General features: G+C 36.4%; 1 protein-coding gene and 2 long non-coding RNA genes across 4 annotated transcripts; all 3 read right to left on the bottom strand.

The window, feature by feature from the left end:
* Positions 1–1,964: 1,964 nt before the first annotated feature.
* LOC134274662 (uncharacterized) lies at positions 1,965–6,846 on the bottom strand. 2 transcript variants are annotated; one of them, XM_062756922.1, is made up of 5 exons: positions 5,838–6,846; positions 5,451–5,603; positions 5,078–5,272; positions 3,453–3,574; positions 1,965–3,110 (listed from the first exon to the last, which is right to left on the bottom strand). In XM_062756922.1, exons 1-5 carry the CDS (start codon positions 6,379–6,381, stop codon positions 2,646–2,648), a joined length of 1,479 nt encoding a protein of 492 aa, XP_062612906.1. In that variant the 5' UTR covers positions 6,382–6,846; the 3' UTR covers positions 1,965–2,645. The 2 variants fall into 2 exon arrangements, with proteins under 2 accessions (XP_062612906.1, XP_062612907.1); XM_062756923.1 differs by having other exon boundaries at positions 5,451–5,585.
* Positions 6,847–13,955: 7,109 nt separating this feature from the next.
* LOC134274661 (uncharacterized) lies at positions 13,956–16,994 on the bottom strand. Its single transcript, XR_009993666.1, has 3 exons — positions 16,505–16,994; positions 14,590–14,875; positions 13,956–14,485 (listed from the first exon to the last, which is right to left on the bottom strand). It is a non-coding gene; the product is annotated as an uncharacterized LOC134274661 (long non-coding RNA).
* A 3,293-nt stretch (positions 16,995–20,287) lies between these two features.
* LOC134274660 (uncharacterized) lies at positions 20,288–23,486 on the bottom strand. The gene is made up of 4 exons (XR_009993665.1): positions 23,236–23,486; positions 22,416–22,564; positions 21,596–21,744; positions 20,288–20,361 (listed from the first exon to the last, which is right to left on the bottom strand). It is a non-coding gene; the product is annotated as an uncharacterized LOC134274660 (long non-coding RNA).
* Between the last annotated feature and the right edge of the window lie 4,504 nt (positions 23,487–27,990).

The following is a 27,990-nucleotide window of genomic DNA, read 5'->3' as shown; positions in this document are numbered from 1 at the left end:
TAATTAAATGAAATTTGCACAAAATGTCTCTGAGTTATTTATCTTTCATATACTAGTGCATCAAAATTTATCTTTGTCCTTAAGGGATGAAAAATAGGAGATAACTCTTCCTAACAGATTACTGTATACAGGGAAATTTTCGCCCCCATTTTATTTTCGCCCCTTTCGCCCTCTTCCTGATTGGGCGAATTTAAAACGGTGCGAATTCAAATAACACAGCATAATTACTTAAACAAAACTATGACTGGGCGAATTAAAAACGGGTCAAAATTGTTTGCAAGTGCAAAAGGGCGAAAATAACACGGGGCGAAAATAACCCTGTATACATACAGTATTGAATTTTAGGCTAAATTTCTGTACAAATTCATCTTTGGCATATTAATTTCAAAACTTGAAAAAATTTAATATGTGAATTATTCAGAAAAAAAATTTGAATGAAATGAAAGCTGAAATATTGTAGTTTTTGGCTATCTGCTAAAATATAATTTCAACTCTAATTAATGAGCTCTAATTAGCTAAGAAACATGAAGTTCACTCTTTTTTAAGGAATTAATTTGCAACAAGAGGCCCAGGGGCCACATCGCTCACCTGAGCAATTGGCTAGGAAAAAACACAGATCAGATCAGAACTGAAAGTAAACTGGTGGAGGGGGTGGGACCCCCCCCCCCCCCGGGGGTCATGATTTGAACAAACTTGAATCTACACTACCTGAGGATGATTCCCTATAAATATAATGAAACCTGGCTTTGAAGTACTTGAAAAGAAGATTTTAAAAGGTTTCCCTATATGTTCCTATGTAAAACTTTGATCGGCTATTTTGGCCCCACCCTACCCCCGGGGGTCATGATTTGAACAAATTTGAATCTACACTACCTAAGGATGATTCCACATGAGTTTCATCTTTCCTGGCCCAGTGGTACTTGAGAAGAAGATTTTTTAAGATTTTTTCTATATATTCCTAAGTAAAACTTTGATCGGCCATTTTGGCCCCACCCTACCCCCGGGGGTCATGATTTGAACAAACTTGAATCTACACTACCTGAGGATGATTCCACATGAGTTTTATCTTTCCTGGCCCAGTGGTTCTTGAGAAGAAGATTTTATAAGATTTTTTCTATATATATTCCTATGTAAAACTTTGATCAGCCATTTTGGCCCGGGTGTTGCTAAAACGCGGAACGGAAAACGGAACGGAAAGCGGAACGGAACGGAAAACGGAATATGTATGTTAGATTAATTCACTTAAAATACACAAATTTTGTCATAAACAATATATTTTAAACACATTCAATCCCCTACTATTAAAAATAAGTTGATTTCGTCATGTTCAGCCTCTTTTTTATTGACAAACAAGTTGATGAAAGAAGAATATCAGCAGTCTCGTTTAAAGTCATTTTTGTAAGTTCTATGGTCGATACAATTACCTTGTCAGCAAACACTTACAACTAATCATTGAGTCAAATGCTGACTGACGTTTTTCATACTAATTGTTAGTCCATTATTTATACTCCGAATTGACGACGGATTTTTTCTATTATTTTCTGATAACGACAGGAGCACAAGAAGGGTGTAAGCAGTCGGCAGGGGATGCTCACTCCTCCATGGCACCTGATCCCACCTATGATGTTTTGAAGGTCCGTGTTTTCTCTGCTCCTATTTTGTATTTGTTTTATGGACTTTTGATATTGAATGTTGTTCGTTATCTCATATCTTTCATTCACGAAAATTGCTGAAATAGCAGTGACATAGAATTGAATTTGAAAGGTTGTGTGTGTGTGTGTGGGAGGGGGTAAAAATGTCTGAAAAGAATCTGACAAGCGAAAAAAAAAACCCACAAATGTATGATTCAGGAGGGGGAATCAGTTCCTACTCCGGTGCCTTTTAATACTTTTTGTACACTTACTACTTTAATTAACAAAGTGTGGAGGTTTCAAAAAACATTTCTATAGTAAATAGGTTATATGTGACAGCGTCTGGCAAAATGGGTCCAGATGAGGAAAAATTACTTTTTCACTTTTTTGGATTTTCTTGTATATATGGATGTCTAAAACTCAATTCCAAAATATTTTTGAAAAATTCTAACCCTTTACGAAATTATGACGTTTAAAAGATATAACCCTGATGACGTCCCGTAAAATAAAACTAATGAAAATGTACCCCCCAAAAAGTGACATTTTAGGTAGACAACTTTTATCGAAATTTTGTTGTCTTTAAATACATCAGTGCTTTATCACATTAAAATATTGATGCACATATGACTTTTCTTTTTCAATACATGAAAAAAAAAATCTAGATGTCACTTTAATTGAAAATGTACATAGTTATCAGAGTGCACTTTCATTTCACGACGTAATGAAAAGAATTTGTTATAGGGTTTAATAATTTTATTTGTATGCCATTTCTGATATACATACATATTTACTTTTTATTCAAGTAAAATATTATGCTGGATAAAAAATTAATATATATATATATATATATATATATATTATACATCCTTTGTGACAAATTATTTTAGATTTCATTTCATGCAAAGGTTAAAATTCCCTTCAACATTACAAAAGCAATCAAGGCAATTGAAGATTCGAAGATAGACACAGATTCGAAATGTTCAAAATATTACACATTATAGGTCAGCAAACAAATTATTTTAGCAAAGACTGTTTCCTTTTTGTGGAAATGGGCCTGCTGTTCTCTTTGTTTGTTAAATTAATTTCAGGCTTTGGCTGGATTGGTTTAGGGCAAACAACATCTTTAGCAACATCTGAGTTACAAAATTCGCGAATGTTGTCATACAAATACCACTGTCTGATCAGATCTAATCCTCGACTTGGAATAGCTTCAGGAAGTTGACCACTCACTGGATGCATGTTATTTTTCAATAAATTGACAGAAATCGAGTGTCCCGAGATCCTCTCTTGAACTTCCACTTCTCCAGGCTTGTCTGAATGAACTGAAAAATGATGGTATTTTGTCAAGTTCTTCAATGGCTTAAAAAACTGCTGCAGGTATGCTTTCCAGTCATAGAATACAACAGGCATTTCTGCGTCATCTGTGAGCTGTGGAATGTTGTGTCCATTCTTACTGGAGTGTGCAACAGTCTCAGCTACCTGAATTCAAATATAGGTATTATTATAATATAAGTGGTAAACAAAGATATATCATCATTCATGCATATAGAAGTTTAACTATTAGATTAAATTTGAGTATTTCAAAATGTTTGTCAAATTTGACACTGAATAAGCACATATATCACATATTTTTTTCTCAATTCTGTCATAAAAATGTTTAATTGTTTATGACAGAAATTAATTTCAGTTGAGATATTGTTTGCCTGGATATTTGGACTGACAGCTTTAGTCCATATAATCTCAACTGAGATCAACCAACAGACATTATGAGGAATTAGACATTTTTTTCAACCTATGATATTTTACATAATAACAGCTTACTTCAGATAAAGTCTCCACATTAGAATTCCTCCATTTCAATGTCCACACCCCAAAGTGCCAATCAGGTTCAAACTTCGTATGACCTGCAATCATCATGGAATATTGGATGCTTTTGTGTAACCCTGAAAAAAAGTTTTTAAAATGAAAGAAAAAGTGAGCTAGCTCACATACCCCACGCTCCCCCATAACTTGACGGTGAAACACATAATGAAAGGCACAGTGCACTTTAAATACATAGTATAGATCAAAAAGGGCAATAATTGCAAAAAATCTTCTCATCAAAATGTCTTGCATATGAGGACATTTAAATGTGGAATGAAGTTTCTAGATAAATAATGGAATCAAAATTTCTTGACAATATACAAATCCACACATTAATTTGAAGTGGGGGGGGGGGGAGAAATTTTCTTGAATAATAGTCAAAACTCTTTGGGATAAAATAATGGAATATGTTCTAAATATCAGCATAGGTTGACGAAACTATGTAAAACAGTTTAAGAGGAGTGGTGCTGACAAACTGTTCATCTCTATATTCAAAATATGGCCAAAAAGTCTAAGTTGGAAAGTGTGGAAATTCCCAGAAAAAAAAAGGAATCGAAATTTCCTGGTAATATGCACATCTACATATTGTGTCCTAAATATCTGCAAAGTTTAACGAAATTCTATGCAGCGGTTTATGAGGAGTTGCGCTGACAAACTGTTCATCTCTATATTCAAGGTATGGCCAAATGCCCAAGTTAAAAGTGCAGAAATTCCCGGAAAAAATAATGGAATCGGAATTTCCTGGTAATATGCACATCTACACATTGTGTCCTAAATATCTTCAAAGTTTGACGAAATTCTGTGCAGTGGATTATGAGTTGCGCTGAAAAACTGTTCATCTCTATATTCAAGGTATGGCCAAATGCCTAAGTTAAAAGCGCGGAAATTCCCGGAAAAAATAATGGAATCGGAATTTCCTGGTAATATGCATATCTACACATTGTGTTCTAAATGCCTGCAAAGTTTGACGAAATTCTGTGCAGCGGTTTATGAGGAGTTGCGCTGACAAACTGTTCATCTCTATATTCAAGGTATGGCCAAATGCCTAAGTTAAAAGTGCGGAAATTCCCGGAAAAAATAATGGAATCGGAATTTCCTGGTAATATGCACATCTACACATTGTGTCCTAAATATCTGCAAAGTTTGACGAAATTCTGTGCAGCGGTTTATGAGGAGTTGCGCTGACAAACTGTTCATCTCTATATTCAAGGTATGGCCAAATGCCTAAGTTAAAAGTGCGGAAATTCCCGGAAAAAATAATGGAATCGGAATTTCCTGGAAATATGCATATCTACACATTGTGTTCTAAATGCCTGCAAAGTTTGACGAAATTCTGTGCAGCGTTTTATGAGGAGTTGCGCTGACAAAAAAAAGAGGACTGACTGACTGACTGACGGACTGACTGACTGACGGACCAGTCAAAAACATTATACCTCCCGCAACTAGTTGCGTGGGGTATAAATATGAAATCACCCTACATGATGTATACTTCAACCCCCTATACTTTGTCCAATGTAACTTAGCCTGATACAGAAAAACAAAGGATTGCTGGGCCACATACTGTAGGAAGAGTGTTTATTTACCTGTCATGACTCTCCATAATGCATACATCAGAACTGTGTTATTTTTGTTCTGTCCACTGCAATTGTCAAAGTGAAACAGTCCATCCTCTTCACCATGGCCATGGTAGGTTAAATAATGATGAACCATGCTGACCACACTGTTTGCTCCTTTGCCTACCATGTCTGCCTCATCAATCAGATAAAATACCTGCCTTCCTGCATATAAAAAGCACTTTGAGAACAGTATTTATATAAATTAAAGCATTTTGAAATTATATGATTTACAAACATCACAACATATGTAGTGATATTAATATTATCTTGCATATATATGTGCTATAAAGTGTAGTTAAAACAATAGATAATCTGGTTTATTACTTTTTAAACAAATTACCTGATCCTTCAGAGCACATGCCAAAAACATTGCATTTGCGTGGTGTCCTAAAATATTCTGGTCCAACTTGCTGAGCATGATGAGGTATATGTACCTGCTGAGCATAGTCCCAAGAATAATGGAATGCCCCTTTTACTGACAATGGTGGGTTACCTAAGTTGAAAAAAAAAATGTTTACAATGTAGTTTAAATAATTGTTTACTTATGAAAATTAAAATACAATTATTGTGTTTTAAAATTGCATAAATTCTACACAGTTAAAATTGCTTAGATTTAATAAAATGGTATTTTATAATCATAAATGTGTTGCAATAACAATTTTTCTTAATTGTGCATTTTTTTTTCAATGAAGTTAATGAGAGCACTTGTAAATAAAAATATACACACCACTTCCTTTGAACTGTTCAGCTAGTGAAGAGTATTTCTGTTTGCTGTTAACACACTGCATTCTGTAGTGATCCCTTTGCTCTTTTGCCAGCTGAACATGATTGTTGTAGGAATCAAGTAACAAAGATTTTTCTTCTTCTGTCAAAGTACCACTCTTTGAAATTTGGTTGGCAAAGTCCTGACACCTTTGGCAAAGATCTGTACATGGTTTTGTTATGACAATATGGGGACATAACTCTACCCACACTCTCTGAAAGGATCTTAGACTTATCGTCTTATGATGCAATTCCTCTGCAACTTTAACATATATTTTGAATATGTCTTCTTTTGTCTTATCCGAAGGCAGCAGTAAAACTCTAGCATCTCTAAAGTTTGGTAGCCTTCCTGGTAAAGGAAGGGCATTATCTCTTGCATACTGACACAAAAATACTTTGATTCTTTCTCTGTCTGTGTATGTCAAACTGTGAGAAGGAGCTTTACCTACTCTTCCGTGAACTCGTGGAGTCAACCCGTCTGTATCAAGAGATTTGGCAATGGCCAGCATTTTCTTTTTCTCAATGCAATGCAAAAAACAGAATGTTTTTCTGCAAACACGTTTACCACGGAAATAAAATTCCTGAAAAGGTCGTTCCCTTTCTTTGACTTTGTGTTTTTTTGCTTCAGTGTGTGTACCAGATCTACGATGCGCAAATAATTGAGATTTCACAACGATGTCCAACTCTTCCCTTGAAAGTTCCTTACATGATTCCCTATATTCCACGAGAGAGTCAAAGTCTATTGTTGTACTACAGGGTTGTCCATAAAACTCTTTACAGCCACATGTTTCATTTCTAAACTGTGCTTGCTTGATGTACTCAATTGTATCCACTTCCGATGGTTCAATGTTTATAACTGATTCTGATTCATCTGATCCTGAACTTGCGTCAGAGTCATAGTTTATAGTTACGTTTTCACTGTCAATATCATCCTCGGAATCGTAATTAAATGACTCGTCTGGTGCACCATAATACAAAACATCAACCATATGAAGTTCGTTGATGAAATCTTCATCTTGATAGTCCGTTAATTCTGACGGAACAGAACTACATTGACTGTCTTGACTCATTGCATTGTTTATATTTCTCGCTCCCGATAAACTTTCTACTGCATTGTTTACTTCCGTTACTATGAACGACGCGACAGTTTATTAATAGACTTTAGCTTAGATAGCTGTGGAGTGGATCTAACATTTTTATTTTGACACCACATTGTACAACTAGCGTACAGATAACATAGGCCTAATATATTCAAAGGTACATTTATCCTACATGATTCAGAATTAGAACAGTGGACTTTTCCGTTCGATTTCGATCGTCGGGTACTCGGGGTTTGTTGAATAATATCCGATAACGTCGATATGTTTTTAAATTAACTCGGATGTAGATCTATATACATAAAATTTGAAGATGTGGAAATAGTAGATTTAATTTTGAAAACACTATTTTACCTGAAATAATACACGTCAGATAATTATGTAATGAACCGACAAACAAAAACAGGAAAAGCACGTGTGCACAGTGTGGGAAATAAAACAACTCCGCAAATCTCGCTGTGTTTTGTGACGTTTTTTCTCTGTTTTGTCATCGCCGCAACTGGTCCCATTTTGCCAGACATTGTCACATATTTGGAATAAGGGGGGGGGGGGAGGCAAATATTTCATATAGAGACAAGCCATGTTTAAAGAGAACGAAAATGTAAAAAAAAAAATCCTATACGATTACGATTAGAGCAGATTTTTTTAGCAAGTTCGGCTAGAAACCTCTAACGTATCAAGTTCATTGTTGTTTAAATTTTATACAAAATAGTTGCTTCCTATATATTAAAATTCTGGATATATATAGTTGCAAAACTTTTCTGTGTTAAAAATGTAGCATCTTTACATTTAATAAAGTTATAGTTTGTATGTGGTACATGTGTGCGTGTATAAGGGGGAAAGGCAAGGTAGATATGAATGGTGAAACATTTGAGTTTATTTTCCCGCTCTTTGGAAAGGTAAGAGAAGTTGCAAAATGCGTAAGACACAGGGACAAATGTGCATGAGATTTGCATGCATATTAGGCCTCCTTAGCTCCTGACCCATCGACCTGCCTAATTTACATTTCAGAAGAATTATCAGGAAATCAACTCTGCTAACTTTCAAAGAGTTATCACAGAGAAAAATATAAGAAATGGAAATATATTATGAATAAAATATATCGTTTATTATAAAAATTGTGTAATTTTAGTGATTAAATATAAAACAGTATATTCCGTTTTCCGTTCCGTTCCGCTTTCCGTTCCGCATTTTAGCAACACCCATTTTGGCCCCACCCTACCCTCAGGGGTCATGATTTGAACAAACTTGAATCTACACTACCTGAGGATGATTCCACATGAGTTTAATCTTTCCTGGCCCAGTGGTACTTGAGAAGAAGATTTTTAAAGATTTTTCCTATATATATTCCTATGTAAAACTTTGATCGGCCATTTTGGCCCCACCCTACCCCCAGGGGTCATGATTTTAACAAACTTGAATCTACACTACCTGAGGATGATTCCACATGCGTTTCATCTTTCCTGGCCTAGTGGTTCTTGAGAAGAAGATTTTTTAAGATTTTTTCTATATATTCCTTTGTAAAACTTTGATCGGCCATTTTGACGCAACCCTTCCCCCGGGGTCATGATTTGAACAAACTTGAATCTACACTACCTGAGGATGATTCCACATGAGTTTTATCTTTCCTGGCCTAGTGGTTCTTGAGAAGAAGATTTTTAAAGATTTTTCCTATATATTCCTATGTAAAACTTTGATCGGCCATTTTGGCCCCACCCTACCCCCGGGGGTCATGATTTGAACAAACTTGAATCTACACTACCTGAGGATGATCCCACATGAGTTTCATCTTTCCTGGCCCAGGAAATTTTGAATATGTCTTCTTTTGTCTTATCCGAAGGCAGCAGTAAAACTCTAGCATCTCTAAAGTTTGGTAGCCTTCCTGGTAAAGGAAGGGCATTATCTCTTGCATACTGACACAAAAATACTTTGATTCTTTCTCTGTCTGTGTATGTCAAACTGTGAGAAGGAGCTTTACCTACTCTTCCGTGAACTCGTGGAGTCAACCCGTCTGTATCAAGAGATTTGGCAATGGCCAGCATTTTCTTTTTCTCAATGCAATGCAAAAAACAGAATGTTTTTCTGCAAACACGTTTACCACGGAAATAAAATTCCTGAAAAGGTCGTTCCCTTTCTTTGACTTTGTGTTTTTTTGCTTCAGTGTGTGTACCAGATCTACGATGCGCAAATAATTGAGATTTCACAACGATGTCCAACTCTTCCCTTGAAAGTTCCTTACATGATTCCCTATATTCCACGAGAGAGTCAAAGTCTATTGTTGTACTACAGGGTTGTCCATAAAACTCTTTACAGCCACATGTTTCATTTCTAAACTGTGCTTGCTTGATGTACTCAATTGTATCCACTTCCGATGGTTCAATGTTTATAACTGATTCTGATTCATCTGATCCTGAACTTGCGTCAGAGTCATAGTTTATAGTTACGTTTTCACTGTCAATATCATCCTCGGAATCGTAATTAAATGACTCGTCTGGTGCACCATAATACAAAACATCAACCATATGAAGTTCGTTGATGAAATCTTCATCTTGATAGTCCGTTAATTCCGACGGAACAGAACTACATTGACTGTCTTGACTCATTGCATTGTTTATATTTCTCGCTCCCGATAAACTTTCTACTGCATTGTTTACTTCCGTTACTATGAACGACGCGACAGTTTATTAATAGACTCTAGCTTAGATAGCTGTGGAGTGGATCTAACATTTTTATTTTGACACCACATTGTACAACTAGCGTACAGATAACATAGGCCTAATATATTCAAAGGTACATTTATCCTACATGATTCAGAATTAGAACAGTGGACTTTTCCGTTCGATTTCGATCGTCGGGTACTCGGGGTTTGTTGAATAATATCCGATAACGTCGATATGTTTTTAAATTAACTCGGATGTAGATCTATATACATAAAATTTGAAGATGTGGAAATAGTAGATTTAATTTTGAAAACACCAGTTTACCTGAAATAATACACGTCAGATAATTATGTAATGAACCGACAAACAAAAACAGGAAAAGCACGTGTGCACAGTGTGGGAAATAAAACAACTCCGCAAATCTCGCTGTGTTTTGTGACGTTTTTTCTCTGTTTTGTCATCGCCGCAACTGGTCCCATTTTGCCAGACATTGTCACATATTTGGAATAAGGGGGGGGGGGGGGGAGGCAAATATTTCATATAGAGACAAGCCATGTTTAAAGAGAACGAAAATGTAAAAAAAAAATCCTATACGATTACGATTAGAGCAGATTTTTTTAGCAAGTTCGGCTAGAAACCTCTAACGTATCAAGTTCATTGTTGTTTAAATTTTATACAAAATAGTTGCTTCCTATATATTAAAATTCTGGATATATATAGTTGCAAAACTTTTCTGTGTTAAAAATGTAGCATCTTTACATTTAATAAAGTTATAGTTTGTATGTGGTACATGTGTGCGTGTATAAGGGGGAAAGGCAAGGTAGATATGAATGGTGAAACATTTGAGTTTATTTTCCCGCTCTTTGGAAAGGTAAGAGAAGTTGCAAAATGCGTAAGACACAGGGACAAATGTGCATGAGATTTGCATGCATATTAGGCCTCCTTAGCTCCTGACCCATCGACCTGCCTAATTTACATTTCAGAAGAATTATCAGGAAATCAACTCTGCTAACTTTCAAAGAGTTATCACAGAGAAAAATATAAGAAATGGAAATATATTATGAATAAAATATATCGTTTATTATAAAAATTGTGTAATTTTAGTGATTAAATATAAAACAGTATATTCCGTTTTCCGTTCCGTTCCGCTTTCCGTTCCGCGTTTTAGCAACACCCATTTTGGCCCCACCCTACCCTCAGGGGTCATGATTTGAACAAACTTGAATCTACACTACCTGAGGATGATTCCACATGAGTTTAATCTTTCCTGGCCCAGTGGTACTTGAGAAGAAGATTTTTAAAGATTTTTCCTATATATATTCCTATGTAAAACTTTGATCGGCCATTTTGGCCCCACCCTACCCCCAGGGGTCATGATTTTAACAAACTTGAATCTACACTACCTGAGGATGATTCCACATGCGTTTCATCTTTCCTGGCCTAGTGGTTCTTGAGAAGAAGATTTTTTAAGATTTTTTCTATATATTCCTTTGTAAAACTTTGATCGGCCATTTTGACGCAACCCTTCCCCCGGGGTCATGATTTGAACAATTTATAATATAAACAACACCAGGATACTTCCACAAAAGTTTTATCTTTCCTGGCCTAGTGGTTCTTGAGAAGAAGATTTTTTAAGATTTTTTCTATATATTCCTATGTAAAACTTTGATCGGCCATTTTGGCCCCACCCTACCCCCGGGGGTCATGATTTGAACAAACTTGAATCTACACTACCTGAGGATGATCCCACATGAGTTTCATCTTTCCTGGCCCAGTGGTTCTTGAGAAGAAGATTTTTTAAGATTTTTTCTATATATTCCTATATAAAACTTTGATCTGCCATTTTGGCCCAACCCTACCCCCAGGGGTCATGATTTGAACAAAACTTGAATCAACACTACCTGAGGATGATTCCACATGAGTTTTATCTTTCCTGGCCCAGTGGTTCTTGAAAAGAAGATTTTTTAAAAATGATATTAATTTTTCTCTAATTCATAATTATCTCCCCTTGGAAAAGGGTCTGGCCCTTCATTTGAACAAACTTGAATCCCCTTTACCCAAGGATACTTTGTACTAAGTTTGGTTGAAATTGGCCCAGTGGTTCTTGAGAAGAAGATGAAAATGTGAAAAGTTTACGACGACAACAACGACAATGACAACGACAGACAACGGACAAATTTTGATCAGAAAAGCTCACTTGAGCCTTCGGCTCAGGTGAGCTAAAAAAGTGAAAATCTTAATTTTAAAACAAAGTCTGAGACTGGAAAAAATGGTGTCAAAAGAGACTTCAATAATGTACCTTGGAGCTTTGGTAACAGTGATCACTGATTAATGGCTGGTGATTAAGATAAGGGGTTCTTAAGCGGGGGTGGGTGGGGGGGGGGGGGTGATGAGGCTTTTCCATCAGTCATCAAAGAATGGAGTTTCTCTTAGAAGTCCTGGCAGCTCTAAAATAAATAAACAACACAAAAGTTTACAATACTTAAAAATGTGCACATTCTTAGAAAAAGTCTAAAGTATACAGTTAAATAATTACCATGCCAAAAAGAGGACCAAGATGGTTGCATCAATACAAACAAGAGGCCCATGGGCCACATCACTCACCTGAGCACTGTGGTTAGGAAAAAGTAGAAATGGGTTTATAAATGAAAAGTTTTAATCCAAAAGTAGTCCCATGACCAATCAGGGCTTTGCTATGTTCTTGAGAAGATAACTTTTAAAGAATTTTCCTATATATGTCTATGTAAAACTTTTTTGGCCATTGTAGCCCTGCCCTACCCCCCAGGGGTCATGATTTGAACATATTTAAATCTACACTACTTGAGGATGCTACCATATAAATCTGATTATTTATGGCTTTGTTATTCTGGAGAAGAAGATTTTTAAAGAATTTTCCTATATATTTCAAAACAAAACTTTGGTCGGCCATTGTGGCCCTGCCCTACCCCCGGGGGTCATGATTTGAACAAACTTGAATCTACACTACCTGAGGATGTTTCCATATAAATCTGATTAATTATGGCTTTGTTATTCTGCATGGAGAAGCAGATTTTTAAAGAATTTTCCTATATATTTCTATACAAACTTTGATCGGCCATTGTGGCCCCGCCCTACCCCCAGGGGTCATGATTTGAACAAACTTGAATCTACACTACCTGAGGATGCTTTCAAATAAATCTGATCAATTATGGCTTTGTTATTCTGGAGAAGAAGATTTTTAAAGAATTTTCCTATATATTTCTATGTAAAACTTTGATCGGCCATTGTGGCCCCGCCCTACCCCCGGGGGTCATGATTTGAACAAACTTGAATCTACACTACCTGAGGATGCTTCCATATAAATCTGATCAATTATGGCTTTGTTATTCTTCAGAAGAAGATTTTTAAAGAATTTTCCTATATATTTCTATGTAAAACTTTTGTGGGCCATTGTGGCCCCGCCCTACCCCCGGGGGTCATGATTTGAACGAACTTGAATCTACACTACCTGAGGATGCTTCCATATAAATCTGATCAATTATGGCTTTGTTATTCTGGAGAAGATTTTTAAAGAATTTTCCTATATATTTCTATGTAAAACTTTGGTCGACTATTGTGGCCCCGCCCTACCCCCCTGGGTCATGATTTGAACAAACTTGAATCTACACTACCTGAGGATGCCTTCATGTAAATCTGATCAAATATGGCTTTGTTATTCTGGAGAAGAAGATTTTTAAAGAATTTTCCTATATATTTCTATACAAAACTTTGGTCGGCCATTGTGGCCCCGCCCTACCCCCGGGGGTCATGATTTGAACAAACTTGAATCTACACTACCTGAGGATGTTTCCATATAAATCTGATTAATTATGGCTTTGTTATTCTGGAGAAGAAGATTTTTAAAGAATTTTCCTATATATTTCTATACAAAACTTTGGTCGGTCATTGTGGCCCCGCCCTACCCCCGGGGGTCATGATTTGAACAAACTTGAATCTACACTACCTAAGGATGCTTTCAAATAAATCTGATCAATTATGGCTTTGTTATTCTGGAGAAGAAGATTTTTAAAGAATTTTCCTATATATTTCTATGTAAAACTTTGATCGGCCATTGTGGCCCCGCCCTACCCCCGGGGGTCATGATTTGAAAAACTTGAATCTACACTACCTGAGAATGCTTCCATATAAATCTGATCAATTATAGCTTTGTTATTCTTGAGAAGAAGATTTTTAAAGAAATTTTTTTTAATATTTCTATGTAAAAATTTGATTGGCCATTGTGGCCCTGCCCTACCCCCGGGGGTCATGATTTGAACAAACTTGAATCTAAACTACCTGAAGATGTTTCCCCATAAGTTTCATCTTTCCTGGCACAGTGGTTCTTGAGAAGAAGATTTTTAAAACATACCACCAAATTTTCATTAATTCCCAATTATCTCCCCTTGAATGAGGGCGTGGCCCTGTATTTGAACAAACTTGAATCCCCTTTACCCAAGGATGCTTTGTGGCAAGTTTGGTTAAAATTGGCCCAGCGGTTCTTGAGAAGAAGTCGAAAATGTGAAAAGTTTACAGACAGACAGACAGACAGACGGACAGACAGACGGACGCCGGACAAAATGTGATCAGAAAAGCTCACTTGAGCCTTCGGCTCAGGTGAGCTAAAAAGGAAGTATTCCTCACAACAAAGGCCAGAAGAAAATAGGGACCACCAGCCCAGTCCAATCTCTGGTTCCTATAAGAAGACTAAGTAAAGAAGAGTTTCAGGACATTGTACGGCCACAGAAAAATGGAGTGTTTGCAGTTATAGATGCCAAGAGTCGAAGCAGCGGGATGAAGTTTTTACGACCTGGGCCTAGTGAGGTCCAGCCAGTGGACACCTACAAGGAAGCTGTGTCAGATGACCCAAATTCAATTTTATACAAAGTACTTCACCAAGAAAAGACTGCTAAATTGTGGAACAATGCATTTAAAGAACACTCACAGAAGTTTCCAGACTGTGATGGTCAACTGGACTGGAATCAGCATGGGGAAGAAAAACGAGGCCTGGCATGGATGATTTCCATTCAATGTAAGAAGTGCCACTATACCAGTCACTGAGAAAAGCTTTACGAAGAGGTGAGAAGATCTGGCTGGGAACGAAGAGCTGCACAGCTGAATGTGGCCATGGCTGTCGGTCACCTGGGTACCAGTCTTACAACAGAGGGTATGCGTGGTATGCTTCTTGGTGCAAATATTGAACCAGCGTCAGCCACCAACATGCAACAGACCTGCAACAAAGTGGGGAAAATTATAACCGATGTAAATAAAAACAGTATGAAGACTAGATATCATTGAGATGGTGGCCATCTCAAAGGGCCCCGTTTTCAACAATGAACATGAAAATGTAAGGTAGTTTAAAATGGTTTATTTTGAAGAGGAACATTTGTGTAATACAGTAAAAGTAATTTAGTACGACTTCACGGATATTGCATATTTACAGATATATATCGAAGTTATCTTGTATCCCCAGTTATATAAATTTACTGGAATTAAAGAGAAAAAATTATGCACCAAACAAAGATTTGAAACAGAGAGGCTAATTCTGACCATAACCTAGAAACTTCGACCAAGCTCACTGCACATCCATTAACCAGTGGAACTCTGTGAGTGAAGTAATATCCAAATTGGGCCAAGGAGAGAGAAGATATGCTCCTGACAAGGATTTTTCATAATATACTGCTATGACATTGATCTAGAAACATGGTTCAAAGTCACTGCACACCAGCTACCCAAAGGCACTCTGTGAGAGAAGTACGAGACAGATTGGGCCAAGGAGAGAAAAGATATGCTCCGGACAAGGATTTTTCAGAAAATTCTGCTATGACCTTGACCTTTGACCTAGAAACCTGGTTCAAGATCACTGCACACCGATTACCCAAAGGCACTCTGTGGGTGAAGTATGAGACAGATTGGGCCAAGGAGAGAGAAGATATGCTCCGGATAAGGGTTTTTCATAAAATTCTGTTATGACCTTGACCTTTGACCTAGAAACCTGGTTCAAAGTCACTGCACACCGGCTACCCAAAGGCACTCTGTGGGTGAAGTATGAGACAGATTGGGCCAAGGAGAGAGAAGATATGCTCCGGACAAGGGTTTTTCATAAAATTCTGCTATGACCTTGACCTTTGACATAGAAACCTGGTTCAAGGTCACTGCACACAGATTACCCAAAGGCACTCTGTGGGTGAAGTATGAGACAGATTGGGCCAAGGAGAGAGAAGATATGCTCCGGACAAGAGTTTTTCATAAAATTCTGCTATGACCTTGACCTTTGACATAGAAACCTGGTTGAAGGTCACTGCACACTGGCTACCCAAAGGCACTTTGTAGGTGAAGTATGAGCCAGATTGGGCCAAGGAGAGAGAAGATATGGTCCGGACAAGGGTTTTTCATAAAATTCTGCTATGACCTTGACCTTTGACCTAGAAACCTGGTTCAAAGTCACTGCACACCGGTTACCCAAAGGCACTCTGTGGGTGAAGTATGAGACAGATTGGGCCAAGGAGAGAGAAGATATGCTCTGGACAAGAGATATCGGACGGACAGCCGGACGGACAGACTGATCACTATAGGGCACTTGCCAAGCGGGCCCTAAAAATTCCGCAGAATATTCAAGAACTTAATGAAAAATGTGGACTTCCGGATACCCCCATCAGAGCGGAAGGAGATGCTCGGAACAATAATGCCATCTTCAGTGCTATTGGGAAAACCCCATTCCAAGCTGCCACCCAAGTGACGTATACCATAAGTGAAAATGTAACTCAGAGGAAGAATGTGGTAGCAGTTTTCTGTGGTAATAAACTACCCATGGTATGTAAGAAAGGCGCACACCTATGAAGCAAAGGAAAAGAAGTTACCTGCCCAGGACACGAAGACTGCACTGCAACCATTCCTCCGGAGACCACCATTGCAGACGAAAAGCAATGGGCCGCTAATTGTGTTGGTGAGTTACAAAGTGATGACCGGCCACTAGTCATATCCCATTTCATCAGTGATGGAGACAGTGCATGCCGCTGCGTCTGGTGCATCTGAAAAACAAGGACATGTGATTGAAAACCTTAAGGACTTGCGTCACTTCTTTGACTCTCAAATAAAACAGACTGCTACGGCTCCATTCAGCAGTCACATGTTTCCGGGAAGAACCAAGGCCATAGGAGAATCCATGCAGAGAAGATTTGCTTTGGACCTGAAGCTTCGATGCAGGACAGAGTACGAGAATTGCTACAAACACTACTCCGGCGACTTCCCTTTGATGAAGCGTGCTATGTCTACTGCGGTTGGTTCCCTCATAAACTGCTACCAGGGAGAGTGCGTTAAGTCCTGTCAACTCTTAAATCCATTTCCTGTCGTGGACTGAAAAGCAATAAGTGGAAATCTTCAGTGTTACCTAGTGACTTTGAATTAAACATGACAGAAAAAGACAAATGTTTGTTAAAAGATTGTATAAATTTGACTTTAGGACAAAGTAATCTTGATAGAATCAAATATCATACTTGTACACAAAAATCTGAATCTGTAAATAGGACATATTTAAAATCAAATCCAAAATGTATTACAAGTAGTAGGAATTTTGAAAGTAGATTTACATAAAGTTGTGCACTCACTGAATAGGGGTCATGGAAACTCAACACTGGAACTTTGTGAATCTGTAGGGGCCTGTTGCAATTGTCAAAGGAAGTAGAGTGGTCCATCATCTAAAACAACAACAAAATAGACAAAATTTAACTTTAAAATGAAACAAAAACTGTTAAAATATAAATTTCAAAGAAAATTCTACAGATCAAAAAGATATCAGCTGTTCGATAACAAGAGGCCCACGGGCCTTACAGGTCACCTGAGCATCATGCAACAACTTTCAAATGATTGAATTTGGTTCATGTTTTAAGCTAGATACTATTGCATTCATGATTTTTAAAGAGGTACCAATGCTTACCATAACTATACACTTAGCAATTGTTTGGTTTATTTACTTAATACCCATAAGCAGGGTAGGGGAACAAAATGTCTGTCAACTAATCAGTAATATTCAGCGATAATCAGGAGTGCTCCTACCACACATGAACCCCTGACCCTAGGTCTACACATTGCACAATTTTTGAAAAGGCACACTCGCTTATCAAAAATGTTTGATTAATACCAAGGAGCATATTTCAAACAATTCATTTTCAGTATATAAGTAGAGCCCCCCCCCCAAATTTTGGTATCCCAGACCCAGGGGCCATGAAATTCACAATTCTGGAAGAAGAGCCCTTCATAAATATGTAAATAGTTCATCTGCTTATTACCCATAAGCAGGGAAAAAGATTTTCAAAGATTTAATGCATTTTCACTATATAATCAATAGAGCCCCGCCCTAACACCATAACCCCTGACCCTGGGGCCAAAAAATTCACAATTTTGGTAGAGGCACTCTTGCTCATCATAACTATGTACTTAGTTTAGTTTATCTAATACCTAGGAGCAGAGAAGAAGATTTTCAAAGATTTAATGCATTTTCACTATATAATCAATAGAACCCCGCCCTAACACCATAACCCCTGACCCTGGGGCAATAAAATTCACAATTTTGGTAGAGGCACTCTTGCTCATCATAACTATGTACTTAGTTTAGTTTATCTAATACCTAGGAGCAGAGAAGAAGATTTTCAAAGATTTAATGCATTTTCACTATATAATCAATAGAACCCCGCCCTAACACCATAACCCCTGACCCTGGGGCAATAAAATTCAAAATTTATGTAGAGACACTCTTGCTCATCATAATTATGTACTTAATTAGTTTATTTAATACTCAGGAACAGAGAAGAAGATTTTCAAAGAAATAATGCATTTTCACTATATAATCAATAGAGCCCCACCCTAACACCAGAATCCCTGACCCTGGGGCAATAAAATTCACAATTTTGGTTGAGGCACTCTTGCTCATCATAACTATGAACTTAATTAGTTTATTCAATACCCAGGAGCAGAGAAGAAGATTTTCAAAGAAATAATGCATTTTCACTATATAATCAATAGAGCCCCACCCTAACACCAGAACCCCTGACCCAGGGGCCATGAATTTCACAATTTTGGTAGAGGACTCAATGCTGATTACAATCATATCAACAGTTTGACTGCTTGATGTCCGGAAGTAAAGAAGAAGATTTTTAAAGATTGCACTAATTTTAGTGGTTTTTGCCCCACCCCCCAGGTCCTAGGGGGGCAGGGACCGCGAAATTCACAATTTTTGTTCCCCTTCACCCATAGATGCTTTATGCCAAAATTGGTTGAAATTGGTTCAGTGGTTTCAGAGAAGAAGCTGAAAATGTTTAAATGTTAACGCACGACGCACGACGAACGACAGACGACGACGGACGAAAACAGATAGCAATAGGTCACCTGAGTTTACTCAGGTGACCTAAAAAATCTAAAGACACTTACAGTAAATCATTAGCAGATCCAAAATTAAAAAGGAAATTGTAAGACTGTGAAGGGGGAAGGGCATTGATGATATGTACATGCATTTCAAATGTATAAAATTTGTATTTAAAAATATATTTTGTGAACTATCTTACATGTAATAATTGTTTTTATGGTTCATTATGCATTGATTATTTTCAACTGTGTATATGGGGAAAATGTGGACAAGTGAATAATGTATTATTGTATATGTAAAATGTGACATTTTCTAATACGAGAGAGTCTGTACATGTAAAAATGTTATATTCTTTATTATTTAGCTCATTAAAATTTTTTGAATTAAAAATCTTGTTTTTCTTACCTGTGTGATGAACACAACAAAGGTTACAGAGGTAATTGGTAGAAATCCAGGTATACGGGTGTCAAAACTGTCTGTTGGTGACCAGACTGTATGCCGCATCTGCCATTATTGATCTTTTCAAGGGGAGACAACTCCTGAAATCAGAGAAATTTTAGTGAAAATGAGAGTTACCTGTTCCTCTTTAGGTCTCACACAATATATTACTATATAGCTTGAATTAAATTACAGTGGACCCTCAGATATCCGGATGCCAGATATCCGGATGCTTTAGCAGACCTGTTTACCCATATCGTTGTCTCTCAGTATTTTTTATTAGATTTATCCGTGAGATTTGGCATTTGTCTGTAAGATTTCACTTTCCATCAATTTTACATATATGAATGGAGAACTACTGCTTTTTTGATTACTAAAACATGGTTAAATAACGTGATCTTGATCATTTTATAATACGGCGTTTTAGCAAAACGACATAACTCAGAATTCGAAATTTTTTAGCGATTAAAAAAGTATGAAACTGAGACAGATCATAACGAAAACTAACTTCTCAAAACCAAATAAGTCTATTTCTTATTTCCGTATTTTCATAATAGCAAAACGTGAGACGTATTTTGGACTAAAAATCCGTACAAAATACGGCGAAATCGTAAGAGTAAACAGGTCTGCTTTAGTATCCGGACGATTTTTCATTGAAACATAATTTTTTAATGTTATTGTATCTTGTTTAAATGGTGATTCAGATATCTGGACACTTCACATATCCGGACAAATTGACTAGGAACCAAAGCGTCCGGATAAATGAGGCTCCATTGTATTTAATTTATTAGACTCTAGGTGTGTCTAAGCTGTCGCTGACGGATGTCAAAGATACAGACTCCCCTCCTCTAGATATTAAAAGCTGGTGATGTGGTGCCTATTCAGTGGCTGGACAGCCGTGTTCATGACAGATGAATGCTGTTGTTAGAGAAAGCAGATATTTCATTCATGACAAAAATCCTATACATTTTACTTTTTCTTTTAACAATCATAGTAAAATAACCAGAAGTCTCTGTCGAGACTGTAGCTCTACTGGTTATCTACTTATAATAAAGGAAGAGAAAAGAGAAACTTTAAAAAGCAACCAATAGAATAATGATCCTAGATCAAGTCTCTTTTTGTGGCAAGATTGCAATAAGACTACAACTGTAGGAATAGCTTTTAATAAAACTGAACAGAATTTTCAATTTTATTTACTATGGCAACATCAATCATCAAAAACACAAAACTGATAATTATGTATCTAAGTGTAGTCTACATGTATGCCAAATTACATTATAATCAGACTAGAACTGTATTTGGAATAGCATTTTGAAAGTATTTCACAGAAATTTCTACTCTTTATTAGTAACCATGGCAATACCATTCAGGGAAAACAAAAGAATTATGTAACTGTTATATTGTACTTTACTTGTGTGCCAAGTTATACTGAAATCAGACCAAAACTGTAGGAGGAGTAGCATTTTGAATGTATTTCATAGAAATTTCTATTTTAAGTTACCAGAGCAAGACGCGTTCATTGAAATTTAAAACGGATATAAAGAATTACCAGGTGTGTATCAAAGTGCACTCTACTTGTGTGCCAAGTTATATTGAAATTAAACCAAAACTGTAGAAGGAGTGGCGCTTTGAAAGCATTTCCCAGTAATATCTACTTTAAGTAACCATGGCAACATCGTTCATCGAAATCACTACTGATATACAGAATTATGTATCGTAGTGCAGTCTACTTACCGGTATATGACAAGTTATATTGAAATCAGATCAAAACTGTAGAGGGAATAGGGTTTGGAAAGTTTTCCTTAGAAATTTATATTTTTAGCAACCACTGCAACACCCTTCAACAAAATCAAAAACCGATATACAGAATTATGTATTTTAGTGTAGTCTACTTATATGTCAAGTTATATTGAAATCAGACCAAAACTGCAGGAGGAGTAGCATTTTTTAAAATTGTTTACAGATGGACAGACAGAGGGACGGACGATGGATGTATTACTATTGCATAAGCTCTTCTGGTCTTCGACCAGTAGAGCTAAAAAGCATAAACAAAGAAAACATATTTCTTGATCAAAATATCAAACACTGCATCACAAAGGACAGTCCTTCTAATTGTTTTTAATTTTTGCCCTTGACCCTTTATTGTACTCACAATGTACACAAGCACTCCTAGGGGGCAGCAGTGTGTGACATAAACAGACATTTCTGCTCTCTGATGAGTGGCCTGCTGACTAGCTATGAGACTGGAGGTTCCAATATAAAGCTTAAGTCACTGGTCATCTTTTTGTGGCAACGTAAACTCTGCAAATAATATAGATGAAACAAAATACTTGCTTTTAATAAAACTTGACTTTCAGACTTCAGAGTCTCTTCAGAATTCAGATACAGTTTTAACAGATCTGAAAGTAAAACACACTTATAAAGAAGTCACAGGGACTGATTCACTGATAATTTTACTTTCTTTGATTCTTTATACTGTATGTCTGTAAACCTATTACATTTGGCAGTGTCTTCTTTTAAGCGCTTTTGACGGAAAGATACTTCCGCTAATTCATGCAAGTACATCGCTAAATATCTGTCTTAAACAATGTTACATGAATAACAGTCCAGTCCAATACGAAAATTCGTAAGATGATGGAAAAACGTAAGATTACGAAAAAGCGTAATATTACGAGTTATCATAATATAAAACTTATATTACAATTTTTCGTAATGTAGTTAAATTACGAATACACGTAATATAGCAGATTGTAAGACACTAAATTACTTAAAATTGTTTACAGATGGACAGACAGAGGGACGGACGATGGATGTATTACTACTGCATAAGCTCTTCTGGTCTTCGACCAGTAGAGCTAAAAAGCATAAACAAAGAAAACATATTTCTTGATCAAAATATCAAACACTGCATCACAAAGGACAGTCCTTCTAATTGTTTTTAATTTTTGCCCTTGACCCTTTATTGTACTCACAATGTACACAAGCACTCCTAGGGGGCAGCAGTGTGTGACATAAACAGACATTTCTGCTCTCTGATGAGTGGCCTGCTGACTAGCTATGAGACTGGAGGTTCCAATATAAAGCTTAAGTCACTGGTCATCTTTTTGTGGCAACGTAAACTCTGCAAATAATATAGATGAAACAAAATACTTGCTTTTAATAAAACTTGACTTTCAGACTTCAGAGTCTCTTCAGAATTCAGATACAGTTTTAACAGATCTGAAAGTAAAACACACTTATAAAGAAGTCACAGGGACTGATTCACTGACAATTTTACTTCATTTGATTCTTTATACTGTATGTCTGTAAACCTATTACATTTGGCAGTGTCTTCTTTTAAGCGCTTTTGACGGAAAGATACTTCCGCTAATTCATGCAAGTACATCGCTAAATATCTGTCTTAAACAATGTTACATGAATAACAGTCCAGTCCAATACGAAAATTCGTAAGATGATGGAAAAACGTAAGATTACGAAAAAGCGTAATATTACGAGTTATCATAATATAAAACTTATATTACAATTTTTCGTAATGTAGTTAAATTACGAATACACGTAATATAGCAGATTGTAAGACACTAAATTACTTAAAATTGTTTACAGATGGACAGACAGAGGGACGGACGATGGATGTATTACTACTACATAAGCTCTTCTGGTCTTCGACCAGTAGAGCTAAAAAGCATAAACAAAGAAAACATATTTCTTGATCAAAATATCAAACACTGCATCACAAAGGACAGTCCTTCTAATTGTTTTTAATTTTTGCCCTTGACCCTTTATTGTACTCACAATGTACACAAGCACTCCTAGGGGGCAGCAGTGTGTGACATAAACAGACATTTCTGCTCTCTGATGAGTGGCCTGCTGACTAGCTATGAGACTGGAGGTTCCAATATAAAGCTTAAGTCACTGGTCATCTTTTTGTGGCAACGTAAACTCTGCAAATAATATAGATGAAACAAAATACTTGCTTTTAATAAAACTTGACTTTCAGACTTCAGAGTCTCTTCAGAATTCAGATACAGTTTTAACAGATCTGAAAGTAAAACACACTTATAAAGAAGTCACAGGGACTGATTCACTGATAATTTTACTTTCTTTGATTCTTTATACTGTATGTCTGTAAACCTATTACATTTGGCAGTGTCTTCTTTTAAGCGCTTTTGACGGAAAGATACTTGGAACCGCTAATTCATGCAAGTACATCGCTAAATATCTGTCTTAAACAATGTTACATGAATAACAGTCCAGTCCAATACGAAAATTCGTAAGATGACGGAAAAACGTAAGATTACGAAAAAGCGTAATATTACGAGTTATCATAATATAAAACTTATATTACAATTTTTCGTAATGTAGTTAAATTACGAATACACGTAATATAGCAGATTGTAAGACACTAAATTACGAGTTTTCGTAATCCAAGACAAATTCAAGCATTGCAAGAAATTGAGTGGTGGGTAGCAAAGTATGACGTCAGTAATATATCAGATTCCACGGCTACTGATAGCAGTAGCAATAGCGGTCAGTTTGGTCAGTTACGCCTTTTAGAATGCATGGAAATTCAAGAAGAAAGTACCGCCAGCGATGGATGAGTGGACAATTTCTTTTATTATTCTTTTATAGGAATTTTCCCAAGGATAAGACCAATTTTCCAGTAAATTTCAATATTCGCTTAAGCATGTCGCATTGGTCTATATCACCCGAACTCCCTACTTTTCTTGCGAAGTCTGCCCTAAAAATCACACCCTCGTCTCATAATTCAACTGTTCGTGCAATTCTTATTGAAATACACAGAATTCAAATCTCGGTAAGAGTGGTACAAGTTATCGCCCATGACATCTCATATTAAACGTCATACTTTGCTACCCGCTACTCAATTTCTTGCAATGCTTGAATTTGTCTTGGATTACGAAAACTCTTAATAAAATCTATTACATCTGCTATATTATGCATATTGCTAATTTAACTACATTACGAAAATTGTAATATAAGTTTTATATTACGATAACTTGTAATATTACACTTTCTCGTAATCTTGCGTTTTTTCGTCATATTACGATTTTTCGTATTGGACTGGACTGAATAAGAACATCAATAAATGCGCTCGATCAAATCTACGCTAACTTGTTTAAAAATCATTTTCCACTAAATATTATACATTTACAGTACCTCTTATCCTCTTATCATTGTTCAATAATTGTTGAAAATATTTTAAAGTGAAGGGGACTGTAAATCACTTCTGTTTAAGGGTCAACTCATAATAAGCATATTCCCTATAAGCGTGTTTCACTGTATATTGACATATAAGGGGACTGTAAATCACTTCTGTTTAAGGGTCAACTCATAATAAGCATATTCGCTATAAGCGTGTTTCACTGTATATTGACATATAAGGGGACTGTAAATCACTTCTGTTTAAGGGTCAACTCATAATACTGTGGTTTCATCAATATTCGTTGAACACCAATTTTCGTGGATTTCGTTGTTGAGCAGATCCACGAATTCAAATGTTCATCAAATTACGAAATATAACATACATTTGTATAGGCAATGCTTTTGTCCATGAAATTACGTATCCTCGAAAACGTCTGTTTTACAAAATCCACGAAAATTGATGCCAACGAAAATTGATGAAACCACAGTAAGCATATTGGCTATAAGCGTGTTTCACTGTATATTGACATATAAGGGGACTGTAAATCACTTCTGTTTAAGGGTCAACTCATAATAAGCATATTCCCTATAAGCGTGTTTCACTGTACATTGACATTCATACATTGTAGTGTACATACCAGGATGGGTTTGGTGAAGTTGCTGCCTAGACAGACTTGCCATTGACAAACATGGCTCCCTCAGTGACCACAGGGATCGACACTAACTTTGAAACCATAGTTGTCAGCAGGGCTAGTCATTTCTAATTTCTACTAGTCCTGTTCATGTATTAGTTGTCCAGCAGCCGTAGGCTGGTGGCTGAGTCACGAAGTGACGAGGGGGTAAGTGCGGGAGGGGGTTTCCCCCTCCTACAGGTGGGGGTAAGGGGGGCCTCCCCCGGGAAATTTTGATATAGAGATGGGAAATCCTGCATTCTGCCTGTATTTTGGGTAAAAATTATTTGTCATTCTATGATTGTACCTACATGTATAAGACATTTTTTCTATTCAAAAAATTCCATATTTATAATCATTAAGGGTATTTCGAATCACCTTTAAAGTTTACATTTTGACTTACAAATATGATAATTATGATGATTATAAACATATTTGAAAATAAATTTAACAATTATCAGGTATATTGTGTGTAAATCATAATTATTATTATCTTAGTGAGTACAGTGGACCTTCAGATATCCGGACGCCAGATATCCGGACGCTTCACCTTCCGGACGATTTTTCTCGGGAACGGATTTTTTCAACGTTATTTTGACTCATTTATCCGGAATTCCGCGTTCCGTATCCGGACGGCTCTTTTTTACTACAAAATGTATTTTTACCTTATAAATTGGTTCATTTATCCGGACGGTAAATTTTCATTTGTACTTGCATTCTTGTCAATATTCACGCCTGACCTGAGTGATTATTGTTATCAAAACACTGGTCGGATTTATTGTTTTTACAAGACAATCACCTGTGACCTGTTATGAATGACTCACGATGATTAGTGCACAGATTAAGCATGCTAAGTGGATATGGTCATAATATACGAGAGAACGATACACAAATGAAAATAAACAATTAACTGTGTTGGTAACAGAAAACAATTTTCTATTCAGTTATTTGTCATCTGCGAGATATTTATAATTTTAGTTCAGATCTGGTTTTAATGTTTTTTCTATTTATAGACGGGACGACATAGTTTCATAATCTCGTTGTCTACACATGTGCACACACAAATCGGTATTGTAATTTTCATCTGTAGATTGGTGGCAGTTATCATCAAAAAAAAAAGTAAAACATTCAATCAAATTTAAAATAATTTTAGACAATCAATGAATTACTGCGTGAATTTTTATTATGTCAGATTTAGCGTGGACGAGTGTTCAAATTAAAAATTAGACTCGATACTGACAGCTCGCTTAGTTGTAAATGAGAGAATTTGCTTGGCTACGTTCATCAATTTATGGGAAGTAGAAAATAAAAACTAAGCTGGATAATGAAAAATCTGCCCATATAAGCAGCGTTATATCCAATGTTTGTCATTCTGCTGACCAGCTACAACCATGTCTACACCACCGGCAAAGAGATCGAGCGCGAGCCGGCATTTCGTTTATAGTTAAAAAAATATTTATTATATTTGAAAAAAAGTGTAATAGTAATGCTGATGTATACTAAATATATAGTATTTAAAATTAAATAATTATTTCTATTTGATGGCATTTATCATTCTTTATAAGTAAGAGTTACAATGCCAATACAGCATACCTGGAAGAGAAATCAATAGAATTCAGATATCCGGACGCTTCACTTATCCGGACAATTTGCCTGGGAACCAAAGCGTCCGGATAAATGAGGCGCCACTGTAATTGGTAAAATTTACTGTAGCCCTGCAGGGCAAGTTAAAAGACATGTTTGGTAGTCCGACCTCAAAATTCAGTTGTCCCGGGCCAGCGGGCTAGCGTTAGTGTCGAACCCTGCAGTGTCACTCACACAGCACTAAAAAAGGAATTAATTAATTTATACAGTAAAACTCGGTTATAATGAAGTCACTGGGACCTATGAAATTACTTCGCTTTATCCATAATTCGTTATATCCGAAAAAGAAGTTCATTAAATTTACATAGCTGGGGATCCAAGATAACTTCACTATATCCGTGAATTCACAATATCCGTGTTCGTACTAACCGAGTTTTACTGTAGTTTAAAGAGATAAAAACTTCCCAGCAGGCACGCAACGTTGTTTCAACGTTGAAAGGAGGTGGAATATAGGTTGCAACGTTGATCAACTATATTTCAACGTTGTTTCAACGTTGAGGTTTCAACGTTGAATCCTCAACCTTTTTTCAACGTTGAAACAACGTTGAAGCTGCAACATATTTTCAACGTTGAACGTTCGTCGATATTTCAACGTTGAAACAACGTTGAAGCTGCAACATATTTTCAACGTTGAATGTTTGTCGATATTTCAATGTTGAAACAACGTTGAAGCTGCAACATTTTCTCCACTTTTGATGTTCGTTGATATTTCAACGTTGAAACAACGTTGAAGCTGCAATATATTTTTAACGTTGAATGCTTGTCGATATTCAACGTAAAAACAACGTTGAAGCTGCAACAAATTCTCAACGTTTGAAGTTTATTGATATTTCAATGTTGAAACAACGTTGAAGATTCGATCAACATGTTTTCAACGTTGAGTATTTTCTGATATTATAGAATTGAAACAAGGTTTAAAAATGCAAAGTTGACTGTTTGTTGATTTTAAGGTCAAAATATAAAGGTGTCTTTAACTCTTAATTTATGCGATTTTTCACACGATACACACAGCTGTATGCATTGTTAGAAAATATTACATACATGTATATATATATATATATATATATATATA

The sequence above is a fragment of the Saccostrea cucullata genome, unplaced genomic scaffold (genome assembly GCF_032062105.1).
Source record: "Saccostrea cucullata isolate Sc308-1 unplaced genomic scaffold, CSIRO_AGI_Scuc_v1 ctg7847, whole genome shotgun sequence".
NCBI classification, from domain to species: Eukaryota; Metazoa; Mollusca; class Bivalvia; order Ostreida; family Ostreidae; genus Saccostrea; species Saccostrea cuccullata.
This window is presented reverse-complemented; position numbering and strand designations above follow the sequence as displayed.